Below are 16,158 nucleotides of genomic sequence, written 5' to 3'. Positions count from 1 at the left end.
TATTGTGAGAGTGATTCATAAAGAAAACTGCCTGGAACACACCAAACCCAGGTAATGGATCAACAGCCACCGCATCGCGACAACCTGCTGCCATCTCCAACATGAGAATATCCTCAAACCAAGCTGGGTCCAGAATCACAATTCACTTTGTAGGACAGGCCGGCAGGGCAGAAACTTTGAAGAAAAGGTCACTTCCTGTTTTCATACCAGTTCCAGGAATTGACCTGACAAATATTGACTAGGCTGCCATGATCTTCAAACACTATTTTCCTGTGGGTAGGAGGTGATGCAGTGCTGAAGACCCAGGGCTCCCAGCCCAGGGACCTTACTGTGAGTACCACGCTTGTGTCTGAAATGAAGGCCGGGGTGGCAGCTCTCTGTCTCTCTCTCTCACTTTGGCAGAATAAATGGGAGAACTGAGTCCCCTAAAGGGAAAACGTGATGATGTACTCCTTCTAAGGCTTGAAGTAGGAACTTCAGGTTTTAAATAACATTTTATGGATAACTTGGCCTTTAAATTTTTTGAGAAGCTCCCAGTATTCCTCGAAGTTAGACAAGAAAACGGAACAATAAAACCCAAAACAAAATGATAAAGTTGTTGCAGCAACTTTATTGGAAACTCTGTTATATGAAAGAATGATGATTCAGGGGCCTGGTCTGGAATTTGAATCATGCCCCTGCCACTTAATAGGTGTTTCTCTCCTTAATAGGTGTTTCTCTCCAGGGATAATATTACCAAGGTCTTAAGGTTCTCATAAGGATTCAATTTAAAGAAATTAAGCAAGTTTTTCTCCACTGGGGCACTGCTGGCATTTGGGACGGACCCTTCTTCTTTGGCTGTGACTATTCTAGCATTTCGAGAGTTTTCTCTCTCCCATTAAACTCCAATAATAGCACCTCCTTCTCCAGACTTTGAGATGATCCAAATACTATCCCCGCTTCACACACACCCCTCCCCCTGCATTTGAGAACAAATCTGGCTGGGAACCAATGATACAATATAGCTAATATCCCTACCATAAAAGAAATAACAAATAGGGTTATTATAATAAATTCATGGAGTTCTTAATTTTCCTCTGGGATCTTTCTGGAAAAGGAATAAAGGAATAAATTGGGTGTAACTATATCCAGCCTCAGTAGAAAGGAGTGAAAATTAACACTGCATACTTCCTATGTGCCACGTGCTATATACATGATATTATGTCTTATAATCCACAAGCAACCCCACCCCCAGGAGGTAGGCATTGTCATTTGCATTTTGCAAGTAACACACTGCAGTTCAGAGAGCTTCCTTTACATATATCACCCAGGGATTTAACTGCAGAGCCTTGATTCAAACCCGGATCCCCTGACTTACAATTCAGTCCTCTGGGAAGTAGGTCCTCTGCAAGTTTGGGTATCCTGGGGGTTCAGTAAGTAGAAAATGGTGGTGAGTTCATTGGGGTAAAAAGAATAAACTGGAAATAGTTTTATTACAGCTGTACTTCTAATTTTCCCCAGGAGCAGACCAATTTTAAATTGTTCTGCTTCCCAATATGAAGAGAAATTAAGCGGGCCTACAGCAAGCTGTGCTGGAGGGGGTAGGACGTGGCATTGGGAAACTGCCTGCAGTACTTTGACCAGCAAATGTGTTTCAATGTAATCGATAATGCGGCTAGATTCGTCCCTCCTGACAACTGGCCTTGGGGGTTTGGTTGGGTATTTAGAGCACCAGGCGCTGTAAATCATCTACAAAAATATGTAAGCGACCCAGAGATCATTGGCTTGGGCAAAAGGTATTAAAGGTGCTAATTAAGACACAAAATTTATCAGGACAGATGAGCAACAAGGATGGGGTGATTAACTGTGGACAGCCACTGTGGCAATGGGACAACAGCAGGGTCAGTTTTGAAGGGAGCGAGGGGACGAGACACCTTACGGAGGACAGCAAGGCGGGGGATGGGGGGGTCCGAGTGTGTGCACGTGGGGATGTGTGTGTGACAAGCACATTGTCTACACTGCAGCTTCACCTCAAGCTGGAGCTTCGCTCCCAACCCTGAAGCACTTTGACCCCCTCAGGTGACACGAAGGCTCTTCTGGCACATTTTATAACTTAAAGCACAGGAGTTACTGCATTTGTTTCCTAGGGCTGCCATAACAAACTTCCACAAACTTCCACCCAGCTTAAACAACAGGAACCGATTCTTACAGTTCTGAGGACTAGAAGTCCAAGATCAAGGTGTTTGACAGGGCTGGTTCCTTCGGAGGCTCCGAGGGACAGTCTGTTCCAGGCCTCTCTCTTTGCTTCTGGGGGTTTGCTGGCAATCTCGGGTGTTCCGTGGCTTGTAGAGCATCACCCTGATTGATTTCTGCCTTCATCTTTACATCTCCTTCTCCCTGTGTGTATCTCTGTGTCCAATTTCCCCTTTTTACAAAAACACCAGTCGTATTAGATTAGGGCCCATATCAACCTCATATTAACTAGTTACATCTCAATGACACTATTTCCAAACAAGGTCACATTCTGACATGCTGGGGATAGGGACTTCAACATATGAATTTGTGGGGTGGGGGATACAAGTTAACAGATATCTTTCCTTAAACTCTCCATCAACTAAGTTACAGGTTTCAGCCCTTGCGTGTGACAAGAGGTACTCGAAATAGCAGGTTTGATGGGGACAGAGTAGATCTTCCTTGTCTCTTCCCCACCCTCAGGCTCCATCCATCCTGCGGCTTTGCCACCCCTCATCCTCATGAGCTGTGCCCACCCGCAAGGTTCCCAAGGCTGGTCGTCGCATCCACACTCCAGCGAATGAAGACCAGAAAAGTAGAGGGCACTCCTCTTCTGGGACAGCCTGGCCCAGGAGTTCCACACGTCATCCTCTCCCCTCCAGTGAGCAAGATTCTAGTTCCTGGCAACACCTAGGTGCAGGGGAAGCCCAACATCACTCGTGTCACAGTGTCCTGACCATTTGTTCCATAGTACTGAGGGTTGCCCCAGTCTTTGAAAGTTAATGAGTGATTGAAAAAATGCCCGGAAAGGAGAAAGATAAAAGAAAAAGAAGGAAGGAAGGAAGAGAGGGAGGAAAGATAGATGCAGGGAGGAAGGCAGGCAGAAAAGACCACGGAAGTTCTTTTTTTAATAGCCTAGAGTCCTTTTCTCAGCAAAATCTTATAGTCAAATCAATGTGTAAAGCAGACAAGAGGCCGCTGCTCTGACTCTAGCCTGGGGGAAAGCGTCTGGAGCCCGCTGGCTCATCCCCGCCCCGCCCTCCATAGCAGCGGTCCCCAAACTTTTTGGCACCAGGTACCGGTTTCGTGGAAGACCATTTTTCCATGGACGGAGCTGCGTTGCGATGGTGCAGGCGGTAATGCAGGCAATGGGGAGCGGCAGATGAAGCTTTGCTTGCTTGCCCGCTGCTCCCCTCTTGCTGTGCGGCCCAGGGGTTGGGGACCCCTGCTCTACAATACCCCGCCTGACACCTCTGTGGGATCCAGTTTGGATGGGAGTTTTGCGGTGTAAACATGAAACACTGTGAAGCTATTTATGAAGGAGAATGACGTGTTCACCTTCTTGTTTTTAGAGGATGGGGCCAGCGTGGCAGTGGCTGCTGGGAGCGGGGATCCTGGCCTCTGTCTACTCGCAGCCCTTTCCTGCCCGCGGAGATAAGAGCCTGGGGGTGCCTGAAGCTCCCCGTGGCCAGCTCTCGGAAGCCCTCCCCGCCTACCGCAAAATCACACCCACCATTACCAACTTCGCTTTGCGTCTATATAAGCAGCTGGCAGCAGAAACCTCAGGAAACATCTTCTTCTCCCCGGTGAGCATCTCCAGCACCCTGGCCCTGCTCTCTCTGGGGGCTCAAGGTGACACTCCAGCTCAGATTCTGGAAGGCCTCGGCTTCAACCTCACGGAGACCCCAGAAGCTGACATCCACCGGGGCTTCCAGAGCCTCATCCACACCCTTGACCTGCCCAGCCCCAAACTTGAACTGAAAGTAGGCAACTCCCTGTTCCTGGACAAGCAGCTGAAGCCTCAGCAGCACTTTTTGGACAACATCAGGGAGCTGTACCGGGCTTTCGCTTTTTCTGTCAATTTCACGGACTCTAATACAACTAGGAGGCAGATAAATGACTTCGTGAGGAAGCAAACGTATGGGCAGGTCGTGGACTGCCTGGAGGAGTTCACCCAAGACACGCTCATGGTTCTCTTGAATTACATGTTCTTCAAAGGTGAGGGCTGCCTCCGGCTCCTCCATCCCCAGCCCTGCCCCTAAAAGGCACCTCTCTAGAAGCCTGTAGCTGTTTCTTCTGAAAGTTACCTCTGCATATTTAAATAATGTTCTTATAGGGCTACTTCTTTTTTTTTTTTTTTTTTTTCCATACGCGGGCCTCTCACTGTTGTGGCCTCTCCCGTTGCGGAGCACAGGTTCCGGACGCGCAGGCTCAGCGGCCATGGCTCATGGGCCCAGCCGCTCCGCGGCATGTGGGATCTTCCCGGACCGGGGCACGAACCCGTGTCCCCTGCATCGTCAGGCAGACTCTTAACCACTGCGACACCAGGGAAGCCCAAGGGCTACTTCTTAATTTATCAATATTTGATTTCTCTTGCCATGTTTTTCCTATTCTACTTTTATCCTGACTTTTAATACCACTGACACTCAATCTCACTTTTCTATTAATACTTCATTTTTCAGAGAAATATTTTATTTTTTATATTATTGCCTATTTCAAACCTACAGAAATATGCAGAGAATGACATAGAATCCACCATGCACTCCCCCCCACCAAGAATTAGCAAGTATTAACATTTTTACTATTTACTTCAGATTTTTATTTTATTTTTTTTAATGTAATATTGCAGATACAGTTCAATTCCTTTTTAATCATCCCTTGGTCCCATTTTCCTCCTTCGATCCCTCCCCAGAGGCAACCGCTATCCTAGGGTTGGTGTGTATCCCTCACAACCATGGGTTCAACCATTACGGTCTGAGTCTGAATCATCTTTGATTCTCCAAAGGTAAGGAAAGGGCCAAGGAAAAGAGCTGCCATTGACTTTCAAGAAACAAACAAATTTAGTTGGACTGGAGCATAGAACACAATAGTGGAATGCCTAGATGGGAGTGCTGAGAGTTGTAATAAAAAAAGTAATCAGGGGCTGTGTTGAGAACCCTAGACTTTATCTTGGGATCCCCAAATCACCAAAAAGTTCGAAGCAGTGCAGTGACATACCTGTTGTAGAAAGTTCAGTCTGGCTACAATTTGGGAAATGGTTGGAGGAGAATAAGGGTGGAAGAACAGAGACAAGTTAGCTTAGTGAGATGGTTCAAAGTAAGACGGTGGCCTCAAATCAAGGTGTGGCTTTGGAGGCAGAATCAGCAGTACTTGGTCACTTGGAAGTGGGCATGAGGGACAGGATGAGCCAACCTCCTCTCCCTGTCACCAAGATCGGTGCTTTCAGGAGGTCAAGTCAGGAGGTGGTTGTCAGTGGAGATTATAAGTAGAAAGAGACGAGATACTACACACGGGGACAAGACTGTGACAGATTCTGCATCTCTAACCAGTGTGGCTTAGTGCATGTCTGCCTAACTTGCTGTCTTAGAGTCTGTTCTCATGGTTTTGTGGGGTTTGTGTCCTAAGCCAAGTGGAAGCATCCTTTGAATTGCTACCAGACTCCAAAGCAAGAGAGCTTCTTTGTGGATGAGAGGACCTCTCTCCGCATCCCCATGATGCACCAAAAGGAAATGCACAGGTTCCTCTACGACCAGGAGATGGCCTGCACCGTCCTCCAGATGGAATACAGTGGAAACGCCCTGGCCCTGCTGATCCTCCCTGACCCGGGAAAGATGGCTCAGGTGGAGGATGCCCTGCAGCCAGAGACCCTGAGGAAATGGGATCAACTGCTCCTCCCCAGGTAAGTGCCAGAGTGCAAGGACTTTGTTCAAGAACTCGAGCAGGGCTTGATCAACTCCAGTTGCAAGACCCTAAGCCCTGGCTTGGCTCACTGCCCTACCAGCTAACCAACTGTGTGGTCTTGGGCAATTCTTGCTCTTCGGGCCTTGAATTTCCTCACATGTAAAATGGGGCCATAATAACCACCACACTGGTTGGTTGGAGGATTAATCGAGTTAATATGTATAGAATATGAAATTGGTACCTGGTGCAGGAGAAGTGCTCACCAGGCATTAATCATTCTTATCCCCTCCCAGACATCTTTCTGCCTTTGCTCTTCTCTTTTTCTCCAAATAATAATTTACTACCAGAAGGTAGTTAAGTGTAGGCAACAAATCAGATCAAGGACAATTATTAAGAATAATTATGACCCCCACAGAACAGTGGGTATTTCTCAAGAGTGCCTCTGTTTTAATTAAAACATTTCTTAAAAAAATTAAATACCAAGAAAGACATTGTAAAAATCAAAATGCCAATTGCCAGTTTGGGGGAATCTCTACCTACCCCCTTCCACCTCACTTGCTTTTTGGTTTGTGGTTTTTCTCACAGTGGTTTTAGCCTTTTCTGGTTTCCCTAGACCCCATACTCCAGCTACCCACTCTTGAAATGTATCTTCCTTTATGGGGCACTCTGGGATAAAATCTGGCCTCAAGTTCTAATTACCTCTTGCTGGATAACAAACCATCCCAAAATGGAATGGCTTGAAAAAAACCCATCTGGTATCTCTCTCAATTCTGTGGTGGACTGGGCTCAGCTGGGTGGTTCTCACTTGGGGCTCTCAAGGATGGAGTCAGATGGTGGCCAGGGGTGGAACATTGAAGACTCCTCCACTCAGATGTCTGGAGGCTGGGCTGGCCAGCTGGCTGAGAGCTAAGGGCCGAGCAGGCACCTCTCTCTCCATGCAGCATGTCCATGAGGCTAGCTTGGGCTTCTCTGCACAGCAGCTCAGCACAGTTGATATTGTTATATGACAGCTCAGCGTCCCAAGAAGGAGCGTTCTAAAAGGCAGGAAGTAAAGGCTCCCACTCTCTTAAGGCCTGGGCTCAGAAATTTGCCAGTGTCATTTCTGCCATATTCTATTGATCAGATCTTTCACAGAACCCACCAGATTCAAGGGACGGGGAGCGTATAGACTAAACATCTTGATGGCCATCTTTAATCCCCCATCACCAACTGGTAGGTATCAGTCACCTGCATGTCCACGGGAGCCTTCTCTCAGCACCCCAGTGACATTGGGGTATCAAGGATAGAGAAAGGGTGTTTTGTTTTGGGGTAGAGATTCAAGTACCAAATAAAAGAGACACAGGTGAAGAACAGAAGCCAGGATTTAAAGTATTATTCCTGTTGTCTGTGAATCTACATAGCTCTGGTCAGTTTCTGATTCCAGCCCCATATTCCTAAGCTCCCTTGGAGTGAACCTGCCCCTTCCCCCATCACAGGAGGAAATACTATAGGATCTTCTAGACCAGTAGGTTTCCCCTTAGGAAGGGTCTCTTTTGACCTCCCACTTAGACCTTCAAAAATCAAAACCAGGGTTTCCCTGGTGGCGCAGCGGTTGAGAGTCCGCCTGCCGATGTAGGGGACACGGGTTCGTGCCCCGGTCCGGGAAGATCCCACATGCCACGGAGCGGCTGGTCCCGTGAGCCATGGCCGCTGAGCCTGTGCGTCCAGAGCCTGTGCTCCGCAACGGGAGAGGCCACAGCAGTGAGAGGCCCGCGTACCGCAAAAAAAAAATCAAAACCAATCCAAGTTATTTTTCTAAACCTCAGATGCTCCCTGATACCATTTCCTGTGCCCGAGAGTTACAATATCATGGCAGCATATGTTCTTTTTTTTTTTTTTTTTTGCGGTACGCGGGCCTCTCACTGTTGTGGCCCCTCCCGTTGCGGAGCACAGGCTCCGGATGCGCAGGCCCAGCGGTCATGGCACACGGCCCCAACTGCTCCATGACATGTGGGATCCTCCCGGACCGGGGCAGGAACCCGTGTCCCCTGCATCGGCAGGCGGACTCTCAACCGCTGCGCCACCAGGGAAGCCCTCATGGCAGCATTTGAATGTGCTTTCAGACTTGGAAAATTCAGGCTGCCAGGTTTCTCTCCATTCAGCTGTGAGAAAGGTTAGTTTTTTCAGAGGAATCATGCTTCCTGGTAACTCCATTTCTTCATTTACACTGATTGAACACCTACTGTACGTTGGGTTCTCTAACAGACACCCCTCAGCTAGACTGTACTCAAAGCCCCCTCCCTGGTAGGGCCTACTCTCCAAGTTCTACCTGTGAAAAAATTATGTCAAGTAAGCCCTGTTTTCTGTTGTCCACATTTTTTTCCTTTTTTTCACCATTCAACCCCTGACTTCCAACTACCTCCCACTTCAGTTAGACATCTGGACCCTCATATTGGCCCAGGAGTTAAACCGGTAAAGATGCTCTAACCTGAATTAGCATCTCTAATCTGAATTCATTCGAGGCAGAAGTTTCCAAGCTGGGTATTAACTAAGCAAGCTTGCAGGTGTCATGGCAACAGTCAGACAATAATTCCAGAGGAGAATAATCCCAGGAAGAAAGGGACAGCTTTTCTATGGGTCACAAGAAACTTGTGAATGTAACACAAGGAATATGGCAATCTGATGGCAAAGGCATGACAATAACAGGAGGGAGAGTTATTCCATTGATTTGTGCCCACACTGTACATGCATGATCTCTCATCAGATCTTCAACAGGCCGTGAAGCTCAGACAGGTGAGAGATGGTGCACCTTCTATTAGGGGGTTGCCAGTAGATGGTTTTAGGATATAGTTCAGAATCTGAGCCAACAGAGCTTGCTGATGAATCGGATATGGAGGTGGGATAATATTAACAGTACTTAACTTCCATGGTTATTACATGGCTTCAATCAGTGAAGCCTTGTAATCCAATGTCTGGCACCTAGAAAGCCCTCCAGAAATGTGACAAAGACGAAGACCTATGGCTATGCCAGGAGTCTTCTCAGATCCACACACAGACTCTCTGTGACGTCTGAAGAGAAGGAAGCTCTGGGTTGTGGAATGTCCTGGCACAGCAGGTAGTGTCATGAGAAGACTGGTTCCCACACTCTGAGAAGCACATCTCCTTCCCAAAGCTCGGGCTGCCCCCAGACAGGGCAAAAGCAGCACAGATAACAAGACAGCAGCGCTTCTCCATCTGATTCTCTCCCCAGCCTGATGGATTTGCATTTGCCAAGGTTTTCCATTTCTGGAACATATAACCTGGAAGAGATACTCCCCCATATTGGTCTCACCAGCTTATTCAACTTAGAAGCTGACTTCTCAGGAATCACTGGGCAGCTCAACAGAACTATCTCCAGGGTAAGGTGGTGAGTGTGGATGTGTGTTGGCAGAGGCGGGGTGTCTTTTCTCCTCTGACATGAGGTGCATTTGAAAGTCAACTTCCCCCTTTTTTCTATTCTGGCTTTTTAATATCACAATCTTTAAGGCTTCTTTTCATAAGCATCTCCCTTTCCATCCCCACCCACTTCTTCTAGACCTTTATATTCTTCAAAGCAGGGACAGAGTCTTGAATAGAGTAGACACACATTCAGGGTCATCCACAGAGCCAGAGTTTCCCCAGGTGTGGGACTAGCCTTGTTTTTAATCCCTTAAACTTCCTCCGAGGGCAGGTGGTGAGATTCTATCTGCCTTTGTTATAGCTATAGAGAGTAGTGGACATGAACCGGAAGTATATCCATCAGTTTTGCTGCAATAACAAATGATCCCCAAATCTCAGTGCCTTATCATCACAGAGATTTATTACCTGGCCATATGACATGTCAGAGGTGTGTCACTACCATCTGGCTACAGATCTACTTCTCATGTTTTCTTTCTTCTAGAATGTAGGTCAAAGGAGAAGCTCCTATTTGGGACATACCATTCTTATAGCAGTGGGAAAAAAGCAGAGATAATGTGCTGTATCTCTTAACACTTCTCCTCACGTGTGGTCTCTGTCAAGGCCACTCACAAGTCATTGGCTAAAGCAAGTCCCACAGTCAAGACCATCGTCAATGGGGTGGGCTCGTGACCTCCTGTAAGCCACAAGGCATGGGCGAGGGCTGATGACATCCTACAGGAAGGGAGAGTTCATACTTGAGAATAATAATGCAATTTTCCACAGGGGGGAAGGCAAAAAAAGACCCTTCTCTGTTCTTCCATCATCTTCCTAAGATAGAGTCATTATCAGTTGGGTCTTTATTAGAAATTTCATAAGGAAAGTTTACTCTCTTTTATTTGGGAAAGACCAGCTGAGATTTGGAATGTGAAACCAAGGAACAGGGATGTGGTCTTGTGTGTGTGTGTGTGTGTGTGTGTGTGTGTGATTGCGCATGTGCACCCTCTGTGGAGAAGGTAAACAAAAAGGAAAAGAAATAGTTTAGTTTTTTACAGAATTTCTTCCACAGTGACCTCAGATGTTAGATTTATCTCTTCATAGACTTTTCGGAAATGAAAGAGACTGTCAACACCAATGTGTTTCAACTTTTTTTAGTTAAAGCCTCAGAATCCTTCCTAAGGAGTTGTGTGAAAATGAGGTTTTAAAAAAACAGAATTGTTTTCATGGAGCCCAGTGGAGGGCTCGGCACATCAGACAACCTGGTTTCACTGAGCTTATTTTGAAAACCGTTGACTCAGGCTGAGCAATCCATTTTTCATGTTTTTTTTTAAAAGTTTCTTTTTTAAAAAATTTTATTTTTTAACATCTTTATTGGAGTATAACTGCTTTACAATGGTGTGTTAGTTTCTGCTGTGTAACAAAGTGAATCAGCTATACATATACACATGTCCCCGTATCTCCTCCCTCTTGCATCTCCCTCCTTCCCACCTCCCTATCCCATCCCTCTAGGTGGTCACAAAGCACTGAGCCGATCTCCCTGTGCTATGCGGCTGCTTCCCACTAACTATGATTTTACATTTGGTAGTGTATATACGTCCATGCCACTCTCTCACTTAGTCCCAGCTTACCCTTCCCCCTCCCCGTGTCCTCAAGTCCATTATCTACGTCTGCATCTTTATTCCTGTCCTGCCCCCAGGTTCTTCAGAACCTTTTTAAAAAAGTTTCTTTAATTTATAATCATACTTGCCCTATCAAATCAGGACCTTGATCCACCAATTTCAACATTCTAAAATGCAAATATTTTTTAAGATGGGAGTACCTTTCATCATATCTCTAAAATGTGCGTGCTTTTTGTTTTGGAGCTCCTAATCTAATTGGGATATATGCATACGTATGTCTGATTCACTTTGCTGTATGGTATAAACTAAGACAATATTGTAAAGCAACTCTACTACAATAAAAAATAAATAAATAAAGCCAATTAGATGAGCAAGCTATTTTAAAGATGAGAAAACTGAGGCTGAAAGAGGGCAAATGCAGCTCGTAGCAGAAAATGACACTTGGGTCTGTGCCACGTGCACCCAGGTGCTTGGGAAATGCCCCTAAAAGTCGCTGTTGGGTTTTTGCAGCCTGGTGCATGCTCAGGTAGCCCTCAGCCCTGTTCAGGCCCATCTGTCTCCCCTTCAAAGAACAAACAGCACGGTGAGGGTGACTCCCCAGGAAATGATGGAGACGGAGAAACCGGGACCAGGTGGGAAATGAAATAAAGGTTGGAGTGCTGCCTGGGAAGGCGGGACCTGAACGGGGTGACTGCCTCCATCTCCCTCGTGCCGCACGAGGTGGCATCGGCCCCTGGAAACGCCCTGCCCCAGTGCTGTCTCTGCCCCTCTTCTCTCCTTCTAGGTGTCACACAAGGCGGCGGTGGACGTGAGTGAGCGGGGAACAGAGGCAGGTGTGGCCTCCAGCCTCCTCTCCCAGCCCCAGACTCTGAACACAACGTCGGCCCCACACGCCCATTTCAACCGACCTTTCCTGGTGCTGCTTTGGGAGGTGACCACCCAGACCCTACTCTTCCTGGGAAAAGTCGTCAACCCAGTTGCGGGGTGACGGTGGTAGGAGGCCAGGGGGTGTCCTGTCCCCTCCCTGAAAAACAGGAAGGCCAGCGCCAGCCTGCATCTCAGGGTTGCTCTGAGGACCCTTTAATCAGTGTGCAAAGATGCTAATAAAGTTGGCCTTGGGTTTTGTGAACAGTGAGGGGCGATGCTTACAAGGGGTGGGGGGGTGAGCACGCAGAACAGCGGTCAGTCATTCACTCTACAATCTCCTCCAATCTAGTGTCAACTGTGGTTAGAAATTTGGAGGTGAGAACAGCCTCCGATTAGGGTCTCCTCAGAGACGTCCACCACTTCTGCCGCCACTGCTGATCTTTCCTGAGTGTCTTTTGGGTCCTAGGAAAAGGCACAAAGGATATCAGGAGGAATAAGCACCACTCTCACTTCATAGTGGCCGATCTTGGCTATGCAGCAAAGTGTCGTCCTGAAACGTCATTGCCTCGATGTCAGGAGTTAGTTCACCTTGAGAGGAGATTGAAGCCGGGGCAGGGTCTCTAAGACATGTTCTATGAAAAGAAGGGGATGTGAGGATAGGCCAATGCAATAATGGGCCAATCCAGAAACGGAGGTCAAATGCCCAAGGACAACCCCAAGATCAAAGAAAGTGGAATGGTTGACATGGCCTGGTGAGACAGTGGGCTTAAGGCACAATCTTGGTCAGTGGGATGAATTCGGGGGCAGTATTCAGAGGCAATGATGCATTGTTTAGAGGTCAGAAGTCCCATTCCCACAAGTGTGCCCCCCAGTCTTAAAAAGGCATCAATCTGGAAGTGGTGGGGAAACTCAGAAATGCCATCTTAGCTGCATGTATGTACCATACATGTGACAATACATCCCCACAATGAAGTCAGTGTCGAGACCTAGAGGGTGGCTGTGTGTGGTACATGTCTAGGAAGAAGCTGTACCAAAAATCACAAGTGGTAGAACTCCCCCACGCCCACACAAAGGAGGCAAGACTCGAGTTGGGTCTTGAAAACAAGGGAAGCCTTAAATAAAGGGAAAGAGGGTAAGATAGTCCCGGAGAGGGTGGAAGAGACACACTATGGGCAAAGGCCACGGGGGAAAAGAAAGAAAAATGTATGTTCTAAGAAGAGAAAACTAGGTTTGCAGCAACAGAAAGTTCATGTAGGGTCACAGTGGAAGGTCATGATGGAGAGAGATTTGGAGGTCAAGGGTTGGAGGCTTTGGATGCCAGCGTTGAGGCAGACTTCTGGACACTAGTGAATTCTTACCTCCCACCGGTCAGCCAACCTTGGACATGATGCTTGATCCCTCTGTGCCTCAGTCTCTTCTGAAGAATGGAAAACATAAAACCTAAGTTACAGAATTGTGAAAATCAAATGAGGTCACGAATGTGAAGCATTAAGCACCTGGTAAACAGTAGGTGCTCAATGAACATTTGTTCATCTCCACCCTATTCTTTTGGCTGCCCCAGCCCTCAAGGCTGTCCTTTATTCTCACGGAGCATAGCTCAGGTCTAGGGAATGTCCAAATCCCCCAAGTGGCCACTGGTCCAGGTGCCAGATGTGAACCCTCCCAGTGAAACCACATAGGTAGCACATCCTCAGAACCCAAAGGTGTAGATGGAGAGCCTTCAGGGACTTTGCCCGGGCATGAAAGATTCCATCTGGAGGGCAAGACTGCTCTTGCTGCAGGGACTTTTGCTGTGACAGGGACATTCACTGTGATGGCACTGGGGCGCCCAGAGGGAGCCGCTGGCCCAGGGATCAGGGCTGAGACTGCAGAGGCACACGTGGATGACAGCCTGCAGGTTTTCTCTCTGGAAACCTGATTGTTAGTGATCATTCACTGGGTTGTTTTCTTTCTTCCCATCTTAAGCTGTCACTTTCAGTCATCTGTGAATTGAGTAAATTTCTCCCCAAGTGGAGATTCCATATGTATTTATACTTCAAACTGAACTTTTAACCATCTAGAAGAACCCGATCATTTTCTTTTTTTAATTTTCATTTTATATTTGAGTATAATTGATTAAAAATGTACTGTTCGTTTCAGGTGTACAGCAAAGTGATTCAGTTATACGTATACCTGTATCTATTCTTTTTTGAATTCTTTTCCCATTTTGGTTATTACAGAATACTGAGCAGAGTTCCCTGTGCTATACAGTAGGTCCTTGTTGGTTATCTATTTTAAGTATGACAGTGTATACATGTCAATCCCAAACTCCCAATCTATCCCTGCCACCAACACTTCCTTCCTGGTAACCTAAGTTCATGAAGAACCTGAACATTTTCAAGGTAAGTCAACAGCTACCTAAAATGTATATTTTTTAAGATCTTGTGATGTTCTCTTTGGTGGGTCTCGAATCATTTCTGCCATGCCGTAGAGTCCCAGCTACACTTATTTTGCCCCTGGGTCAAAGCAGGTAAATAGGCTTTGAATGTTCAACTAAGCCTCTGGCCAGGTACAACCTACACGTATACACAGGACCCCGTGGGGAAAATAGCATTAAAGCCACTGTCACCCTACCTCAAGTTTCCATGAGTATCACAGAGTCCATGAAAATGGACATAAATGTTCTCCCTTCATTCCAGCCAGGAACAGAGCTGAGAGCTTTAAAGTTGTCCAAGTATGAGAGGGTGTTTTCTAGACTCCTATTTACTCTTCTGTTGAACTATTTGTCTTTTCTTGCGTCAGTACTACACCATCTTAATTATCGCAGCTCTGCAAGTCTTGATATTAAGCCAAGCCCTCCAGCTTTGTTTGTCAGAAGTTCTTGTTAGCTTGTTTTAATTTGTTTTGCTTTCAATGTTTGTTTGCCATCCTGTCCACTCCAGTAGTTCAAGCTAAAGTAGTTGGTGACTTTCTCTGTTTCCCCAGCTGCAGCCTTCCAGAACTTCATACCAGCCCCAATCCACCCACACTCATGGGATCCCCAGTTCCTATAATAAAACCCTTTATTACAAAAACTACTTGCAGTGCCTCTGTTTTCCTGTTCAAGGAACCAGACGGATTCAGATAAAAACACCTTTGTTTTGCCTTCATTCTTGAAGGATAATTTTACTGGGTATGGAACTTTAAGTAGGCAGATGTTTTCTTTCAGCGCTGGAAATATGTCACTCCATTATATTTGACTTTCACATTTTTAGTTGAAAAGTTATCTATAATTTTTATAATCCTTTGAAGGTAATGAATTTTTCCCCCTCTGGCTTCTTTACATTCTTTCTCTCCTCTCTTTTTTTTTGGTCTTTCAACTGCTTTAAAATGATGTCCCTAGGTACAGTTTTTCATGTATTAATCCTGCTTGGGGTTCATATAACTTCTTGAAAATGCAATTTGATGTCTGTTTTGAAAACTTCTCAGAAACTGTCTCTTTAAAAATTGCTTGTATTCCAATTTTTTTCTTCTTCTGGGACCACAGTTATGCATATATTAGATGTTCCAGTCATGTCCCATATGTCTCTTATGTGCTTTTCTGCATTTTCTATTCTTTTTTCTCTCTGGCCTTAATCTGGATATTTTCTACTTGCCCATCTCTCACTTCTGCTCTCTTTTGCTCTGTTTGATCTGCTGTTAAATACCTCTATTTTATTCTTAATTGCAGATATTTTAATTTTTTAGTACTAGAGTTTTGATTCTTCTTATGGATTCCACTTCTCTGTGAAATTTTCTATCTTTTCATCTATTTTATTATACAGAATAATCATGGTTAAAGTCTGTGTCTGATGACTCCAATATCTAGATACCTGTGAGTATTTATTCTCTACTTTTCATTTTCAGTTATTTTTTTTCTGTTATTTGTTATGCCTGGTCATTTTTTACTAGATGCCGAACAATGTATATCAAAAATTATGTAGCTGTGGCTATTTTCTTCCTCAAGAGGAGATTTGAGTTTCTTCTCTCAGGCAGATAGAGTACAGACTGGGTTTCAGTCTCTTTTGAGGTCTGGTTTATTTGGCCTCCCCCGTAATGTAGCAGTGAGGAGGTATCCACTGAAAGTGTGGGCTGTTTTCCAGAGTCCTGGCCCCTTCACATGTTCATACACCAAGTTTTGTTTCCTGAGTACTATCAGCCTACAAAAATCTGTGTTATTTTAGCTGGTGACTTTCTCATGATTATTCAGCATCTCATCCCATACATCCACCACACAGGAGTCAGAAAATTCTTTGAAGGGAAATTGTATGCAGAACACTGGATTCACTTCCTTGTGGTTCTCTATTCTCTAGGAAGTTGGTCCCTCGGGTCCTAACTTCTTGTTCCTTCTGAACTCCCATTTTTGTTTCCCCAGCCTAGTGACACTATT

General features: G+C 45.9%; 1 protein-coding gene across 3 annotated transcripts; it reads left to right on the top strand.

The window, feature by feature from the left end:
* The first annotated feature begins 276 nt into the window (after positions 1 to 276).
* On the top strand, positions 277 to 13,833 carry SERPINA11 (serpin family A member 11). Of its 3 annotated transcripts, XM_081227845.1 has the most exons (6): positions 277 to 330; positions 3,564 to 4,209; positions 5,617 to 5,890; positions 9,122 to 9,269; positions 11,415 to 11,536; positions 11,689 to 11,795. In XM_081227845.1, the coding sequence occupies exons 2-6, from the start codon at positions 3,567 to 3,569 to the stop codon at positions 11,714 to 11,716; spliced, it is 1,215 nt and encodes a 404-aa protein (XP_081083971.1). In that variant the 5' UTR covers positions 277 to 330; positions 3,564 to 3,566; the 3' UTR covers positions 11,717 to 11,795. The 3 variants fall into 3 exon arrangements, with proteins under 3 accessions (XP_081083971.1, XP_081083969.1, XP_081083970.1); XM_081227843.1 differs by lacking the exon at positions 11,415 to 11,536 and having other exon boundaries at positions 11,689 to 13,833; XM_081227844.1 differs by lacking the exons at positions 277 to 330; positions 11,415 to 11,536 and adding an exon at positions 2,866 to 2,872 and having other exon boundaries at positions 11,689 to 13,833.
* Positions 13,834 to 16,158: the final 2,325 nt, after the last annotated feature.

This window comes from Mesoplodon bidens (genome assembly GCF_964165515.1).
Source record: "Mesoplodon bidens genome assembly, chromosome: 3".
In the NCBI taxonomy this organism is placed as follows: domain Eukaryota; kingdom Metazoa; phylum Chordata; class Mammalia; order Artiodactyla; family Ziphiidae; genus Mesoplodon; species Mesoplodon bidens.
This window is presented reverse-complemented; position numbering and strand designations above follow the sequence as displayed.